Raw genomic sequence first — 17,296 nt, 5'->3', positions numbered from 1 at the left:
TTTTCGTACATAACTGTCACTAGGATCATTATACAATCCTTCATCCAATCCTCTTTAATCTACTGTAAAACTGTAATGATTGGTACCCAAATATGAATCCTGGCCTCACTTCAGGCTCCCCAGAATAAAGCACCCCCATATTTTCATTTCAATGTTGTTGTTTTGTTGCAGGTTTAACATTATTATTTCAAATGAATTTTTCAGAACCCTCAAACACACCGAAGGTATATTCCTCGATTCTGCTTGTCCTTGTCTACCTCCTGGCCTTCCACCTTGCCTGCTTTTTCTTCTTTTCCTGTGTCTGCTCTGTTCCAAATCTCCTCTGTTCTCATGCCATGCTGGAGTTGGTCCTTTTGTCTGTTGGTACATCATGCATCCTCACCGGTTTCACCGCTGGTGGCCAATCTCCTGTTATTGTTTAGCATGGCACGGATAGTCTCTAATCTCCGGGCAGGCTCTCCTTCGGCCCCAACCCTCCTTCCCTTCACTGGCTTCCAGTCATTGTCTTTAAAATCTGTTGTCTTGCCCGAAAAGCCTTATTTGGCAGTCTCCTTTGTATCGTAGAGACAAACTACACTAATACTGCCCCTCTCTCATAGAAAGATCCAGCGATAAGGCGCTGCTGTCTATTTCCCGTGTCCGAGCCTCAAGATATGGGGGCAGCGCCGAGAAACATCCTTTACAACGTAACTGGTACAACGCAGTACCGTTACGATGCAGCGTTAAAACGACTTTCGCTGGAGGGCGCTCTAGGATAGGGGATAGTTTAATTTACTATCCAAATCCTTCCCTGCTATCCACAGGGACTGGTGTTTCGCTGGAGGGCGCTCTAGGATAGGGGATAGTTTAATTTACTATCCAACACCTTCCCTACTATCCTCGGGGAATGGTGTTGGAATAGTAAATTAAACTATTCACTATCAACGCTCTCCCAACGCAAGTCGTTGTAACAACTTGCGTTGTTAAAACTGCGCCGTAAAGGGACGCGTTGTAACGGTACGCGTTGTACCGTCATACATCCGGCAGAGCCTATTCCTACACTTCTCCAATGACATGGAATCAGCTTCCAAGCTACTTTCGCAGCTGTTCAGATTTTGTTCAATTTAAAAAACTTTAAAAAACCTGGCTGTTTTTAGGTGCGTTTCATGTGGAGGCCGAGCGAAACTAAAGAGGGGCCTCAAAAAACATTTTGTCTCTAGCTCCACAAATGCGTCTAGCATGCCAGGGTCCAAGCTATCCTTTAAGAAATACATTACAACTCACTGCACTGGCTTCAGCTCTCGGCCTACATCAAGTTCTAATCTAACTTTGTGATACATGCACTAATAAATACCTTACAGACAAAATCTTTAGACACATTTCCTCGATATGGGGTGTGTAGGGAAAGAAGTCCTGCAAGCAGAAAAAGAAAGTGCCAAAAAATAAGCATTGTCCTCTGATTCCTGTTTTTCATACTCTCCCACTCCCTTCATTGCTTCATGGAAGAACACAAAGCACATGTGCCTTCATTTGTATGTTATGTTATGTTATGCCCCCCTGGAGGAGGGTCGTCCGCCAGTGAGATCCAGGCATGCATCTCACTGTAAAATCCTAACTACACACTATCGCAGAGAAGCTTCTTATTTTTTGACAAACCAGTTTGAAATAACATATACTGATTTGAAATAAATCTATAGTTCTAAGAGGCATTGATTAATCTCTCCTAATAAACACCTTCGCAGTCAGAGCTCTTTCTACCACGACACATTCAAAAGCAACTTTATTCTGACCACAAAGATTCCAAATCTCAAGCAAAAAGGTCCTTTCATCAAAGAGACTCACCACCATCACAGCCCCACCCCACTACTAATGGGTAAGGGGCCAAAAAGTTGCATCACCTTAATGCGTCCTGAATCCACTCTTTATCCTGAGTCCTACTCATTATTTCTTATCCTTGATTGCTCACTTTTCCTAGATTTTTGACTTCTCTCCTCAAAGCTCCCCTTTCTTCTTCTTCCAGAAAGGGGACGCACTCTTGCCTTAGATGTGCAGCTTCGACCTGCTACACTGCAGAAACTCAGAGTGCTCCACATCTGAGGCTAAATGCACAAGTAGGACTTTGAGCGTCCGAGAGACTCAGAAACCGGTTCTCGTTCAAAGCTAAACTCACCAGCAAAATACTGGGCTGCGGGTCTTCTCCGGTGATGTTGTGCATGGCCTCACCTTCTCAAGACTCATGACAAGTCTTCAAGACTGATGAGGCAGGCACTGCAAGTGGAGGCCACCCGGTGCTTTGCCTCCATCCACGATTTGCTCCCAGCCTTCCAGTCTAGTCTAGCAATAAAACACTGGCAACCGATTATACCATTAAAAACAGTTTCAGATCACCTCTTTTCTATGACCACCTTTCTGTTACCCTCATGCATGCTTCTACTTCTAACCAGTTACCTCTTCACTTCCTCCTAACTTTTCCATGTTTATCCATCCCTTTTTCCTTAGTTTGTACACTGCACTGGATATCTATCCCCTTTTCTAAACCTCACTCTTCCTCTCTATCCTCATTTGTGCCTACAAAGTACCCCTTCCATCAGTACCAATCTCATTTCTAAAACTCAAGCTCCCTCTCAACTCATTTTCTCTTTTACGATACAGCTTCCATCTTTATCCCCCACTTTCCCTTCTCTCTAATCCATCCTCACCCAAATTTACCACTATTCCCATTCCTCAAGCTATACCATTCCTTCCCGTCTTGTACCAGAACCATGAACACTCATAATTACATGTTCAGCAATAAACACACACTCTACATAGTCTTATATAGACCTTTTAGATCTGCATAATATACACAGTAGAGCTATAACAGAAACATAATTTTGAAACAGCACCAAAGTTACTCGAAATACAGTTCTACCACTTAGCTATCATGTGCTGCACTGAAACAGACAGCAGGGTAAAGGAAAATGCCTAGCTACATTTTTCAACTCCCAATTCAGATTCACAAAAATCCCAGGCTCTCCTTTCACATCCTGAGACTACCTGTCCGCGAAAAACACCACAACATCTAACTTCTTAGTTATCATAACAGTTCTATATCATTCCCCAAAACACTGTTCCAACTTCCTGTTAGAGATTCCCCTGCTTATGTGAACCCCTATTAGATAATGCTAACAAAATTCTAATACTTAGCACAAATAAAATCTATAAACAAAAAGTCCAGAGCCTGGTTAAATCACCAGCTCTCTCAAATAAAAAAAGAAAGCAGCAGATATCTTAAACGATTCTGGATAAAAATCAGCACGGAATCGGACAAAGAAGCCTGTAAGTCACATCACAACGAATAGGGAGAGAAATCTGCGCTGCCAAGAAATCTTTTTGCCGTGACCGCATTTCCTAAGCAGAATATTCCCATGCGCAGCTTTTTAAAATCTACTAAGAGCGATCATCCCTCAATACCAACCCAAAACTCTTCAACTCTCAAGCAATGTGCATTAAACCTACCACATACTTTCCTCAGAAAATCCAAACCATTTCCATGGCAATCTCAATTCTTTAGATCTAAGCCAAAGACATCATTAAGAGGGTTCAAAAAAGTAAATCACCTGGTTCAATGCTAGATGCAAGGCCTGCCAAAGATTCGAGATATCCCCTGTATCACCAACGCATCCCTACGAAGAGGTCAGTTCCTCGACACTTTAAAACACGCCATTGTTTTACCCCTGCTTAAAAAAACAAATCCAGATGTTTCCACTCCAAATAACTATCTGTCCATCTCCACTCCCTCTTTCCTGGCAAAGACCATTGAAGTAGAGATGGCCAACCAATTACAGAACTACATAGAATCTGGTTTAACCTTACTGGAAAAGCAAGGACATGATTTTAATCTTTCTTACAAAATCAAAACCAAACTCATTCCACACATCTCAGAGTTTACTGCTATGGTATGTGGTTTCTCCTAAGGATCAACACTCTCATCCCTCCTTTTCAATGAATACATATGCCCTCTAGCCCACCTGATCCATTTGACATACTTTACATGGCAGGCACATGCTGATGATACACTACTTCTAGTAAGCAACATCTCTAACATTGAAGTGCCCACCAAAGGCCTTTACCTTCCCTCTGTCAAACCCAGGATGAACCTCACTGGACACAGCCTAAACAATAGTAAGATAGAAATATTAATACTAAATAATGAGAAGTCACCTCTTCCAAATATCTCTGGTGACCATCCTGTCCCACCCAGTAGGCATGATACACAACCTTAGTCGCCTGTTTCATGTACAGCTAGCTTTCAGCACTCAAATTCAAGTGACCTTCAAATTAACAGCCTTCTCTTGCCATCCAACACGGAAAACTACTGGTTCAAGGAGTTATCTTACCAAGACTATACCATAGCTTTCCAATATGCATAAATTAAAAAAAAGACATTTGCAAAGTACAACATGCCCAAAACTGAGCCGAAAGAATCCACTTTGGACTGACAAAAAATGACCATGTCTTCTCCTTCCTGTCGCAGCTAACTTAGCTAACCTTTGAACACAAAATGCACTCAAGGTCCTCTGTATTTTGCGAAAAGCCATCCATGCAAAAACTCCCAGTTACCTATCAGACCTCTTCAAATTCCAACAAACATCTATGGTGCTCATCAGAGCAGAAGCTGATCATCATAAAACAGAGACTAACAAGATGTTGAGGCAAAACCCTGAAAGTTACTGGTGGAAACCTCTGAAACAACCTTCCTATAGAAATCAGGTCTCTGAGCGACTTCATATCATCAAAAACTCCCTAAAACAACAGCTACTCTCTAGACAAAAATTACCCATCAATGCTACTTCAGAATGACTAATAACTCTAACTAGTCCTCCTGCATTCTTTCTTGCACTGTCCCTCCCTGTCACACCCTGATGGAGTCACAATACGCATTTCGTCTTCTCTGAACTTTTGTCTCACTCGGTACCCTTTTTATTGACAAGATCAAGACCATCAAAGATAGTATTCCAGCCCGCACATTTGTAAATTGTTCTACACATTAAGATAGGAACCTGTCTACTTTAGCCATTTTCCCTACTATTATTAAAAAACATTTTATGGAATTGCTGGTCAAAGTAAAATCGGGCTCACCCAAATCGGTATTTTCTACATTCCCTGGTCCAGCCTGGTCCATCCTTGTCACCGTGCCCCAGCCAGTCCAGATCCACAGTATCATCTTCCATCTCTAGCAGCAGGGGTACTGCCTGTTTATGGGTAGGTTGTAGGTCAGGGAAGAAGATACTAAGGCAGCTTTAGAAACTAGCAGCTGATGGCTCCAGGTAGCCCTCTTCTCACCTTAAACCATTTGAGAGAGAGAGAGATCTCACGCTCAGAGCAGTTTTACAGCGGAGACCCACCCCCAACCACTTGTTAGGGTGGTGCCCACGTGTTCCCCTCAACAGCTCTAGCCTAGCACCATACCTCTTGCTGCACCAACAGGATTTCCCCAGCTGTCTATGCAGAGAGCAAAAAAATTAACCCTGTCCATGTATCCTCAACCAGCTAGGATCAGGAGGTGGAGTGATCCCTGCGCAAATATAAATATACACATATATATACATGTGACCTGCAAGTCACAGCTCGGGATCCCAGTAGGACCAAAGCCTTTTATTAAATCTGCAGTCAAAAGCAAGTTAAAGTAAAAGAAATCCACGATTAAATCTGTAAAATCCCTGATTGCAATGGTTTGTCCATGACCAAAAACAACCTTTCATCCTTCTGAAGTCAATAATTTGTGTACCATCGAATTAGATATTGATAGCCTTAAATGCAAGAAAGTTCTCATTACTACATGAAACTGTGTGACTCTCCCAATGTATCAGCTTTCTTAGGGCTATATATACGAACACAGTTTTCCATAGGCACAGAATGGGTAAAATCCTTTGATACATCTGGCCCTGAGTGCCTTGAATCAGGAGGGAAATCCCTAAATAAATGTTGTTTGATGCACAGATAGCAATGGAGAATGGACCTTTGGAACTCGTAATTTAAAGTGGACTCTTGATTTCCTTTTACTTGCTGTATCATTCATGTTTTTTATATGAGTTATGATGACACCACTGTTTTTTTTTAACAGGAAGAGTATGTGCAAGAAGGGATTAGGTGGACGCCAATTGAGTACTTCAACAACAAAATCGTGTGTGACCTCATCGAGAACAAAGTTGTAAGTAACTCTTCTGACTGATGTGTTAATTTCTTTTTGGTGCATGTCAGTAAATACAGTTTTATTTCATTTCATGTACAAACAAACAGTATGCTAACATCTAGAGTAGCAAAACAATATGAAAGGGGTGGCCAGTTCTCCGTAGGCAAACGTATTTAGACACAAAGCAGTGACCGATTGATAAGGATCACCCGTCCCACATTGTCCCAAAATCTCTAGTACCTCTTCTTCCTTGTTTGCTCCTACACTGTGACCATGAGCCTGTGCCTGTCCAGTGACTACATGAGCACAGGTAGTGATGTTGATCCCATGGTTCCTGCTGAGGGGCATCTCTTGCATTGGCTCCCCTTTTAATGAAAAAACCCAGGAAAATCCCGTAAACCCAGTTGAGACCTGGGTAGGTAGAGTATCATACAACAATGTCTCAATGGAGTCAATGAAGAAATACAATTTAAAAAGTAAATTATTACACAAAGCACTTACAGCTAGATTCATCAAGCATTTTTGCGAGCGCAAACGGTGCGAATCGCAAAATTCGGCCGTTTGAGCCCGCAAAAATGGCATTTGGAATTCATCAATGGGTCATGAACTCGCAATTTGAAAAATTGCAAATAATTGCGATTTTTCAAATTGCGATCGCATTTAAGGAATCTCAATTTGAGAATCCTTAAATGCTATTCATGAACCTTTGAAAAATTGCGAATTCGTGATTTTTTGTCGCTATTTACCGTGAAGTCTGACTTCATGGTAAATAGCGAAAACTGAGAAAAATGCACTTTTGTGCATTTTTCTAAGTTGTATGTTACACACACACATGTCCTTTGGAAATGTGTGTGCGCAACATCAGTCTACATTTTAATTTCAGGGGTGCTACAGGGTGTCCTTTGGACACCCCTGGCATGCTTGAAATCGCATCCTTATTTGCGATTAGCAAATTGCTAATCGCAAATAAGGAATACCTCCCCATTCATTCCTATGGGCTTTAGGCCCATAGGAATGAATGGGGAATTATTCCTTATTTGCGATTAGCAATTTGCTAATCGCAAATAGGGAAGCTGTAGGAATCGCAATTAATTTTGCGATTCCTACACGAATCCCGTTTTGCAAGTCCTTAATAGCGATTCCTTAATAATCGCTATTAAGGACTCGCAAAACGGGACAAAAAAAGAAGCATAGATTTATACTTTACATGGGTTAAGAAGCAGCATCAGCCTTGCTTTTTTAGGTCTCGGAACTGCGAACAGATTGCGAAGCAATCTGTCGTTCCGAGACTCTATTGTAATCATTCTGGCTTTCGAGGAGTCAAGGGAGACAGACAAGCGAGGTGCACGCGCAACCTTGGAACTGGGATCAGGTCGCGCGCGCTTCCTGTCTCCCATGGCTCCTTGGAAGCAGGCTCACACGCACGCACACACATACAGACCCCCCCACCCCCTCGCCGCACATACACACACTCACCCACACACACTCACACACACACATACAGAACATCCCCCCCTCGCCGCAGCGCATGCGCAAGCACACACAGAGACACACCCCCCCCCCCCTTCCTACCTCGTCTCGGCGTGTCTTTGCGCTCCATGGTGACGTTCGCCAAATGAGGGTGAGCACTGGACAGACTGTCTTGCACAAGGACGGGCAGGTGCACAGTCGTCAACAGGCCCCCAACAAGTCACCGAGCACCTAAGGAGGGGTACCCTCTTTCAACAGGACACACCGGCTTGCCCCAGTCGCGTGCCGTCCCTGCCTCTCAGATTGCGTGCTAGTGCTCGCGCGCAGCCGCCGTTCACGGCTGCGCGCGCCCCCCGCAGCTGAAGCAGCAGGCCTAAGGTCGCCAGTACATAGGGAGAAGCGGGTTGCTTTGCTAATTGTGCCGGTGCTTTCTGGTGCTTAGCACCGGCACTTACCTATCAGGGCCGTGTCTACTGCATGTCACATTTATTCACATGCTATTTATTACCTCACTGACTGTTGCTGTTAGTGCGCCCTCTGTCGGCTCCCAGCCGCTACAGCATTGATGCCGCCCGAGACGATTACTAAGTACCGCTGGAGCGATGAAGAAATGCTCCCGCGGTGTCACTTAACCACCAGAATCAAACTGAGCTGAAAGAATGGGTGACTTAACTGCTGGCGAGCGGGAAAAGAAAGATGAACACTGACTCACTGCCTAATAGTATGGAGACCCGGGCAGTGGTTATGTGTGTCGTGGCTGTGACCTCGCATCCTCCTCTGGAAGGAAGTGAGGTCGGATATTCAAAAAGTTGCTGGACCCGACTCAAGTGAGTCGTGTGCTCTTCACGTCCTAGCAACCAGCAGCATTACCGGCAGCAGTAACGAAGCATTCTGGTGACAACCAACACGTCTGATTGCAAGTAGGTTCCATGCACACGTACACCACCATTGCCATGCACACACGCACACCACCACTGCCATGCACACACAGACACCACCACTGCCATGCACACACGAACACCACCACTGCCATGCACACACGCACACCACAACTGCCATGCACACACGGACACCACCACTGCCATGCACGCACAGACACCACCACTGCCATGCACACACGAACACCACCACTGCCATGCACACACGCACACCACCACTGCCATGCACACACAGACACCACCAGCTGAGTGCAGAGTGCTGAGTAGTGAGTAGTGAGTTTCCAGAGTGCAGAGTAGTGAGTGCAGAGTAGTGAGTGCAGAGTAGTGAGTGCAGAGTAGTGAGTGCACAGTAGTGAGTGCACAGTAGTGAGTAGTGAGTTTCCAGAGTGCAGAGTAGTGAGTGCAGAGTAGTGAGTGCAGAGTAGTGAGTGCAGAGTAGTGAGTGCAGAGTAGTGAGTAGTGAGTGCAGAGTAGTGAGTGCAGAGTAGTGAGTAGTGAGTGCAGAGTAGTGAGTGCAGAGTAGTGAGTGCAGAGTAGTGAGTAACGAGTGCAGAGTAGTGAGTAGTGAGCGCAGAGTAGTGAGTAGCGAGTGCAGAGTAGTGAGTAGTGAGTGCAGAGTAGTGAGTGCAGAGTAGTGAGTGCAGAGTAGTGAGTGCAGAGTAGTGAGTAGTGAGTGCAGAGTAGTGAGTGCAGAGTAGTGAGTGCAGAGTAGTGAGTAGTGAGTGCACAGTAGTGAGTAGTGAGTGCACAGTAGTGAGTGCAGAGTAGTGAGTAGTGAGTTTCCAGAGTGCAGAGTAGTGAGTGCAGAGTAGTGAGTGCAGAGTAGTGAGTGCAGAGTAGTGAGTGCAGAGTAGTGAGTAGTGAGTGCAGAGTAGTGAGTGCACAGTAGTGAGTAGTGAGTTTCCAGAGTGCAGAGTAGTGAGTGCAGAGTAGTGAGTGCAGAGTAGTGAGTAGTGAGTGCAGAGTAGTGAGTAGTGAGTGCAGAGTAGTGAGTGCAGAGTAGTGAGTGCAGAGTAGTGAGTAGCGAGTGCAGAGTAGTGAGTAGTGAGCACAGAGTAGTGAGTGCACAGTAGTGAGTGCAGAGTAGTGAGTAGTGAGTGCAGAGTAGTGAGTAGTGAGTGCAGAGTAGTGAGTAGTGAGTGCAGAGTAGTGAGTGCAGAGTACTGAGTGCAGAGTAGTGAGTGGTGAGTAGTGAGTGCACAGTAGTGAGTAGTGAGTGCACAGTAGTGAGTGCAGAGTAGTGAGTGCAGAGTAGTGAGTAGTGAGTGCAGAGTAGTGAGTAGTGAGTGCAGAGTAGTGAGGAGTGAGTGCAGAGTAGTGAGTAGTGAGTGCAGAGTACTGAGTGCAGAGTAGTGAGTGCAGAGTAGTGAGTAGTGAGTGCACAGTAGTGAGTAGTGAGTGCACAGTAGTGAGTGCACAGTAGTGAGTAGTGAGTGCAGAGTAGTGAGTGCAGAGTAGTGAGTGCATAGTAGTGAGTAGTGAGTGCAGAGTAGTGAGTGCAGAGTAGTGAGTGCAGAGTAGTGAGTGCAGAGTAGTGAGTGCAGAGTAGTGAGTAGTGAGTGCACAGTAGTGAGTGCAGAGTAGTGAGTGCACAGTAGTGAGTGCAGAGTAGTGAGTAATGAGTGCACAGTAGTGAGTGCAGAGTAGTGAGTGCACAGTAGTGAGTGCAGAGTAGTGAGTGCACAGTAGTGAGTAGTGAGTGCAGAGTAGTGAGTGCAGAGTAGTGAGTGCAGAGTAATGAGTGCAGAGTAGTGAGTAGTGAGTGCACAGTAGTGAGTGCAGAGTAGTGAGTAGTGAGTGCACAGTAGTGAGTAGTGAGTGCACAGTAGTGAGTGCAGAGTAGTGAGTCGTGAGTGCAGAGTAGTGAGTAGTGACTGCACAGTAGTGAGTGCAGAGTAGTGAGTGCAGAGTAGTGAGTGCAGAGTAGTGAGTTGTGAGTACAGAGTAGTGAGTAGTGAGTGCAGAGTAGTGAGTGCAGAGTAGTGAGTAGTGAGTGCAGAGTAGTGAGTGCAGAGTAGTGAGTTGTGAGTACAGAGTAGTGAGTAGTGAGTGCAGAGTAGTGAGTAGTGAGTCCAGAGTAGTGAGTAGTGAGTCCAGAGTAGTGAGTGCAGAGTAGTGAGTGCACAGTAGTGAGTGCACAGTAGTGAGTAGTGAGTGCAGACTAGTGAGTAGTGAGTGCAGACTAGTGAGTAGTGAGTGCAGAGTAGTGAGTAGTGAGTGCAGAGTAGTGAGTGCAGAGTAGTGAGTAGTGAGTGCAGAGTAGTGAGTGCACAGTAGTGAGTAGTGAGTTTCCAGAGTGCAGAGTAGTGAGTGCAGAGTAGTGAGTGCAGAGTAGTAAGTAGTGAGTGCAGAGTAGTGAGTGCAGAGTAGTGAGTAGTGAGTGCAGAGTAGTGAGTGCAGAGTAGTGAGTGCAGAGTAGTGAGTAGTGAGTGGTGAGTGCAGAGTAGTGAGTGCAGAGTAGTGAGTGCAGAGCAGTGAGTGCAGAGCAGTGAGTGCAGAGTAGTGAGTGCAGAGTAGTGAGTGCAGAGTAGTGAGTAGTGAGTGCAGAGTAGTGAGTGCAGAGTAGTGAGTGCAGAGTAGTGAGTGCAGAGTAGTGAGTAGTGAGTGAAGAGTAGTGAGTGGTGAGTGCAGAGTAGTGAGTGCAGAGTAGTGAGTGGTGAGTGCAGAGTAGTGAGTGCAGAGTAGTGAGTGGTGAGTGCAGAGTAGTGAGTGCAGAGTAGTGAGTGCAGAGTAGTGAGTGCAGAGTAGTGAGTGCAGAGTAGTGAGTAGTGAGTCCAGAGTAGTGAGTGCAGAGTAGTGAGTAGTGAGTGCAGAGTAGTGAGTAGTGAGTGCAGAGTAGTGAGTGCAGAGTAGTGAGTAGTGAGTCCAGAGTAGTGAGTGCAGAGTAGTGAGTAGTGAGTGCAGAGTAGTGAGTCCAGAGTAGTGAGTGCAGAGTAGTGAGTAGTGAGTGCAGAGTAGTGAGTGCAGAGTAGTGAGTGCAGAGTAGTGAGTGCAGAGTAGTGAGTGCAGAGTAGTGAGTGCAGAGTAGTGAGTAGTGAGTGCAGAGTAGTGAGTGCAGAGTAGTGAGTGCAGAGTAGTGAGTGCAGAGTAGTGAGTGCAGAGTAGTGAGTGCAGAGTAGTGGGTAGTGAGTAGTGAGTGCAGAGTAGTGAGTAGTGAGTGCAGAGTAGTGAGTAGTGAGTGCAGAGTAGTGAGTGCAGAGTAGTGAGTGCAGAGTAGTGAGTGCAGAGTAGTGAGTAGTGAGTCCAGAGTAGTGAGTGCAGAGTAGTGAGTGCACAGTAGTGAGTGCAGAGTAGTGAGTAGTGAGTCCAGAGTAGTGAGTGCAGAGTAGTGAGTGCACAGTAGTGAGTGCACAGTAGTGAGTAGTGAGTGCAGAGTAGTGAGTGCAGAGTAGTGAGTGCAGAGTAGTGAGTGCAGAGTAGTGAGTGCAGAGTAGTGAGTGCAGAGTAGTGAGTAGTGAGTGCAGAGTAGTGAGTGGTGAGTGCAGAGTAGTGAGTGCAGAGTAGTGAGTTGTGAGTACTGAGTAGTGAGTGCAGAGTAGTGAGTGGTGAGTGCAGAGTAGTGAGTGCAGAGTAGTGAGTAGTGAGTGCAGAGTAGTGAGTGCAGAGTAGTGAGTTGTGAGTACTGAGTAGTGAGTGCAGAGTAGTGAGTGGTGAGTGCAGAGTAGTGAGTGCAGAGTAGTGAGTGCAGAGTAGTGAGTAGTGAGTGCAGAGTAGTGAGTGCACAGTAGTGAGTAGTGAGTTTCCAGAGTGCAGAGTAGTGAGTGCAGAGTAGTGAGTGCAGAGTAGTGAGTGCAGAGTAGTGAGTGCAGAGTAGTGAGTGCAGAGTAGTGAGTGCACAGTAGTGAGTAGTGAGTGCAGAGTAGTGAGTGCAGAGTAGTGAGTGCAGAGTAGTGAGTGCAGAGTAGTGAGTAGCGAGTGCAGAGTAGTGAGTAGTGAGCCCAGAGTAGTGAGTGCACAGTAGTGAGTGCAGAGTAGTGAGTAGTGAGTGCAGAGTAGTGAGTAGTGAGTGCAGAGTAGTGAGTAGTGAGTGCAGAGTAGTGAGTGCAGAGTAGTGAGTGCAGAGTAGTGAGTAGTGAGTGCAGAGTAGTGAGTGCAGAGTAGTGAGTGCAGAGTAGTGAGTGCAGAGTAGTGAGTGCAGAGTAGTGAGTACAGAGTAGTGAGTCCTGAGTCCAGAGTAGTGAGTGCAGAGTAGTGAGTAGTGAGTGCAGAGTAGTGAGTGCACAGTAGTGAGTAGTGAGTGCAGACTAGTGAGTGCAGAGTAGTGAGTAGTGAGTGCAGAGTAGTGAGTGCAGAGTAGTGAGTAGTGAGTGCAGTGAGTAGTGAGTGCACAGTAGTGAGTAGTGAGTGCACAGTAGTGAGTGCACAGTAGTGAGTAGTGAGTGCACAGTAGTGAGTGCACAGTAGTGAGTAGTGAGTGCACAGTAGTGAGTAGTGAGTGCACAGTAGTGAGTGCACAGTAGTGAGTGCACAGTAGTGAGTATAGAGTAGTGAGTAGTGAGTGCAGAGTAGTGAGTAGTGAGTGCAGAGTAGTGAGTAGTGAGTGCAGAGTAGTGAGTAGTGAGTGCAGAGTAGTGAGTAGTGAGTGCAGAGTAGTGAGTGCAGAGTAGTGAGTGCAGAGCAGTGAGTGCAGAGCAGTGAGTGCGCAGGGTGAACAATTCCAATCCATACCACATAATTCCATTACACACCACATGCATACACTCCATAACACATGGCTAAAAGACATTGCCATTTACAATGCCATTAGCTCTCACTCAAATAAATCCGAGACCTATTGCATTTCCAATGCTTGTTTAGTTATGTACTAGATGCAAGGTGAACATATTGTGCCCATGAAAAAGTGTTTAATGGCGCAAGTGAAACACATGGAATAATGTAAATCAGCTTTGTGGGAGGAATATCTGAAAAGAAAGAAGCATAGATCTATACTTTACATGGTTCAAGAAGCAGCATCACCATGAATTTTTGGTTGCTTACTAGGTGCAAGGTCCCTTGTCCTGATGATGACCTCAAATCATGAAGGTCGATACGCCATCGACTTGTATAAGCCTAATTAGGATGGCTAAATATGATTTTTTACTAATTGTATTATGGAGTAAATGTTCATGCACAAAATTATTTTCAAGCATTCCTCCAAAAAAACGCTGATATACATTTCTTCATGTTTCACTTGCGAAATCTAAACACTTTTTCAGGAGCACAATGTGCTCGCTTTGCACCTAGTACACAACTAAGCAAGCATGGTGGAGGCTGCGTCTTAATCCATGTAAAGTATACATCTATGCTTCTTTCTTTCTTAATATGATTATGTTTCAACAAAAATTGGTACTATGTGTTTTGTTTAATTAATTTACTTTGTGAACTGTATTACCTCATTGAATCCCCTTTTAAAGTAGGGCATCCTAATCTCCCATTGACGAGTCCTATTTCATCACCCTTGTTCTCGAGACACAACTCCACTGGAATACACTCGCCTAACCTTCTGGAAGCTTAACACTCTGCTCTTTTATGTCTAGGTCATGATCTTTCATATTGTACAGAGTCAAGTTCTTGAAAAGGATTTCTACGATTATTGTATTTATTTTGTTATTTTATTTTATTGTGCCAAAAAACTAGCAACAAAAAACAGTGAAATGTACAGGAAAGCACAGAGCAGTCAGGCACGCATTGAGGCCTTTAGCACATTTGCAAACTACATGATTGTTGATAGTTTCCTTATTTCTGGTGGTGATGCCTTCCAGAAGTCGAATGCAGAGCAGATCGAGCATCCTTTCGTCTCTTGCACCTCTTTCATGCCTTGCACTGAAATTTACTACATTGCATCAAAAGATGGTTGGTGCACTGCAGTGCAGGCGCCAGCCAAAAGGTTAGAGTCTTCTTCCTCAAAGACACAGAAGTCGTATCCTCAAGGAACTCATTAGTTACGCCATCTTGGTAGGATTCATCGGATTGTTTTAAATTCATCTTTATCCTTTTGGTAGTGAAAACTCTGGAATGGACCAAAATGTACTAGGTGCGTGTCACCATTGATTTACACAGCGGTGACACAAGTTCAGATTACCTATACAAGGCAGCATTCAAGAGTAGGGACTGGAGTTCATAACACGGGCGAGGGATCCTCGTATTATGCTGACTTCAAGCAATATAGTGGGATTGACTTCCCATTCCCTGCTGGTTGTGTCTCTTCTTCAGTATCACTCTAAAGTCATATAGTGGGATTGACTTCCCATTCCCTGCTGGTTGTATCTCTTCTTCAGTATCACTCTAAAGTCATATAGTGGGATTGACTTCCCATTCCCTGCTGGTTGTGTCTCTTCTTCAGTATCACTCTAAAGTCATATAGTGGGATTGACTTCCCATTCCCTGCTGATTGTATCTCTTCTTCAGTATCACTCTAAAGTCATATAGTGGGATTGACTTCCCATTCCCTGCTGGTTGTGTCTCTTCTTCAGTATCACTCTAAAGTCATATAGTGGGATTGACTTCCCATTCCCTGCTGGTTGTATCTCTTCTTCAGTATCACTCTAAAGTCATATAGTGGGATTGACTTCCCATTCTCTGCTGGTTGTATCTCTTCTTCAGTATCACTCTAAAGTCATATAGTGGGATTGACTTCCCATTCCCTGCTGGTTGTGTCTCTTCTTCAGTATCACTCTAAAGTCATATAGTGGGATTGACTTCCCATTCCCTGCTGGTTGTATCTCTTCTTCAGTGTCACTCTAAAGTCATATAGTGGGATTGACTTCCCATTCCCTGCTGGTTGTATCTCTTCTTCAGTGTCACTCTAAAGTCATATAGTGGGATTGACTTCCCATTCCCTGCTGGTTGTATCTCTTCTTCAGTATCACTCTAAAGTCATATAGTGGGATTGACTTCCCATTCCCTGCTGGTTGTGTCTCTTCTTCAGTATCACTCTAAAGTCATATAGTGGGATTGACTTCCCATTCCCTGCTGGTTGTATCTCTTCTTCAGTATCACTCTAAAGTCATATAGTGGGATTGACTTCCCATTCCCTGCTGGTTGTATCTCTTCTTCAGTATCACTCTAAAGTCATATAGTGGGATTGACTTCCCATTCCCTGCTGGTTGTATCTCTTCTTCAGTATCACTCTAAAGTCATATAGTGGGATTGACTTCCCATTCCCTGCTGGTTGTATCTCTTCTTCAGTATCACTCTAAAGTCATATAGTGGGATTGACTTCCCATTCCCTGCTGGTTGTATCTCTTCTTCAGCATCACTCTAAAGTCATATAGTGGGATTGACTTCCCATTCCCTGCTGGTTGTATCTCTTCTTCAGCATCACTCTAAAGTCATATAGTGGGATTGACTTCCCATTCCCTGCTGGTTGTATCTCTTCTTCAGTATCACTCTAAAGTCATATAGTGGGATTGACTTCCCATTCCCTGCTGGTTGTGTCTCTTCTTCAGTATCACTCTAAAGTCATATAGTGGGATTGACTCCCCATTCCCTGCTGGTTGTATCTCTTCTTCAGTATCACTCTAAAGTCATATAGTGGGATTGACTTCCCATTCCCTGCTGGTTGTATCTCTTCTTCAGCATCACTCTAAAGTCATATAGTGGGATTGACTTCCCATTCCCTGCTGGTTGTATCTCTTCTTCAGTATCACTCTAAAGTCATATAGTGGGATTGACTTCCCATTCCCTGCTGGTTGTATCTCTTCTTCAGTATCACTCTAAAGTCATATAGTGGGATTGACTTCCCATTCCCTGCTGGTTGTGTCTCTTCTTCAGTATCACTCTAAAGTCATATAGTGTGATTGACTTCCCATTCCCTGCTGGTTGTGTCTCTTCTTCAGTATCTCTCAAAAGTCATATAGTGGGATTGACTTCCCATTCCCTGCTGGTTGTGTCTCTTCTTCAGTATCTCTCTAAAGTCACTCAGTAGGATAATGTGACTTCCGGTGCATTCATCATTGGCAGCAACCAGGTCTGTATAAGGTTGCCTTACAAATGCACTAAGACATAGGGCCGTATTTTAGGTTTGACAGAGTGGGGGATGCTGTAGACCAGTGGTTCTCCCGCCTCAATAATCCCACAACGTCCCTGCTCCATTTTGAGCCAGGGAAACCGCTGGGCTACCCTTGGTGGAACCCCAATGACTCTGCTAGCTGTAACTTTTGAACCGGCAGTCCGTCCGCCACAGGACAGCAGGATCACAGCGACAGTAGTCCCGCAATATTGGAAGCAGGAATATCGTCACTCATTTTTCCTGCCTTGTCGGCCATGCAAGAACATTTTAAAGAGCCCCCATGTGCAGGAAAATATCTCCCTGTGCAGCAGGGCAGTGCTTAATTTGTAAAAAAAAAAAAAAAAGGGAGGTGCCAGGGCTCTCATCAGGAGGCCATTGCTGCTTACACCGTCCGTTCCCCCGCCATTGCAGCCCGTGCCAGTTACAACTCAACTTATATAAAGCTTTATAATTTAAATAAATAAATTAACCATCACACTTTACAGGTGTGACAATTCAGACTTCAAAGGCTAAAATAACGACAGCTCGGGCTGCATGTATTAGTCATTTTTAGGTCTCGCCTGTCGATGCGCATGCGCATCGAGCTTGCGAGACTATGGGGGCTTATCCACTCTTGAACCAACTTGCAAGGAATCGTGGCGATTCCTTGCAGTGCACGAGAAATTTAAGCTCAATGCGCATGCGCATTGAGCTTAAAAGCGCGTGCACATGCCCCCAGCCGCCTGCCTTGCCTACTCTCTCTCT

The 17,296-nt window shown here is 44.9% G+C and overlaps 1 protein-coding gene across 2 annotated transcripts in view; it reads left to right on the top strand.

The window, feature by feature from the left end:
- Positions 1 to 17,296, top strand: part of MYO1E (myosin IE) — a 635,008-nt gene that overhangs the window by 408,817 nt on the left and 208,895 nt on the right. For both annotated transcript variants that reach the window (XM_086959387.1, XM_086959385.1), the window contains exon 13: positions 6,086 to 6,172. In XM_086959387.1, the coding sequence (XP_086815513.1) occupies positions 6,086 to 6,172 (87 nt within the window). The remainder of the gene's footprint in view (positions 1 to 6,085; positions 6,173 to 17,296) is intronic.

This window comes from Lissotriton vulgaris, chromosome 2_2 (genome assembly GCF_964263255.1).
Source record: "Lissotriton vulgaris chromosome 2_2, aLisVul1.2, whole genome shotgun sequence".
Classification (NCBI taxonomy): Eukaryota; Metazoa; Chordata; class Amphibia; order Caudata; family Salamandridae; genus Lissotriton; species Lissotriton vulgaris.
This window is presented reverse-complemented; position numbering and strand designations above follow the sequence as displayed.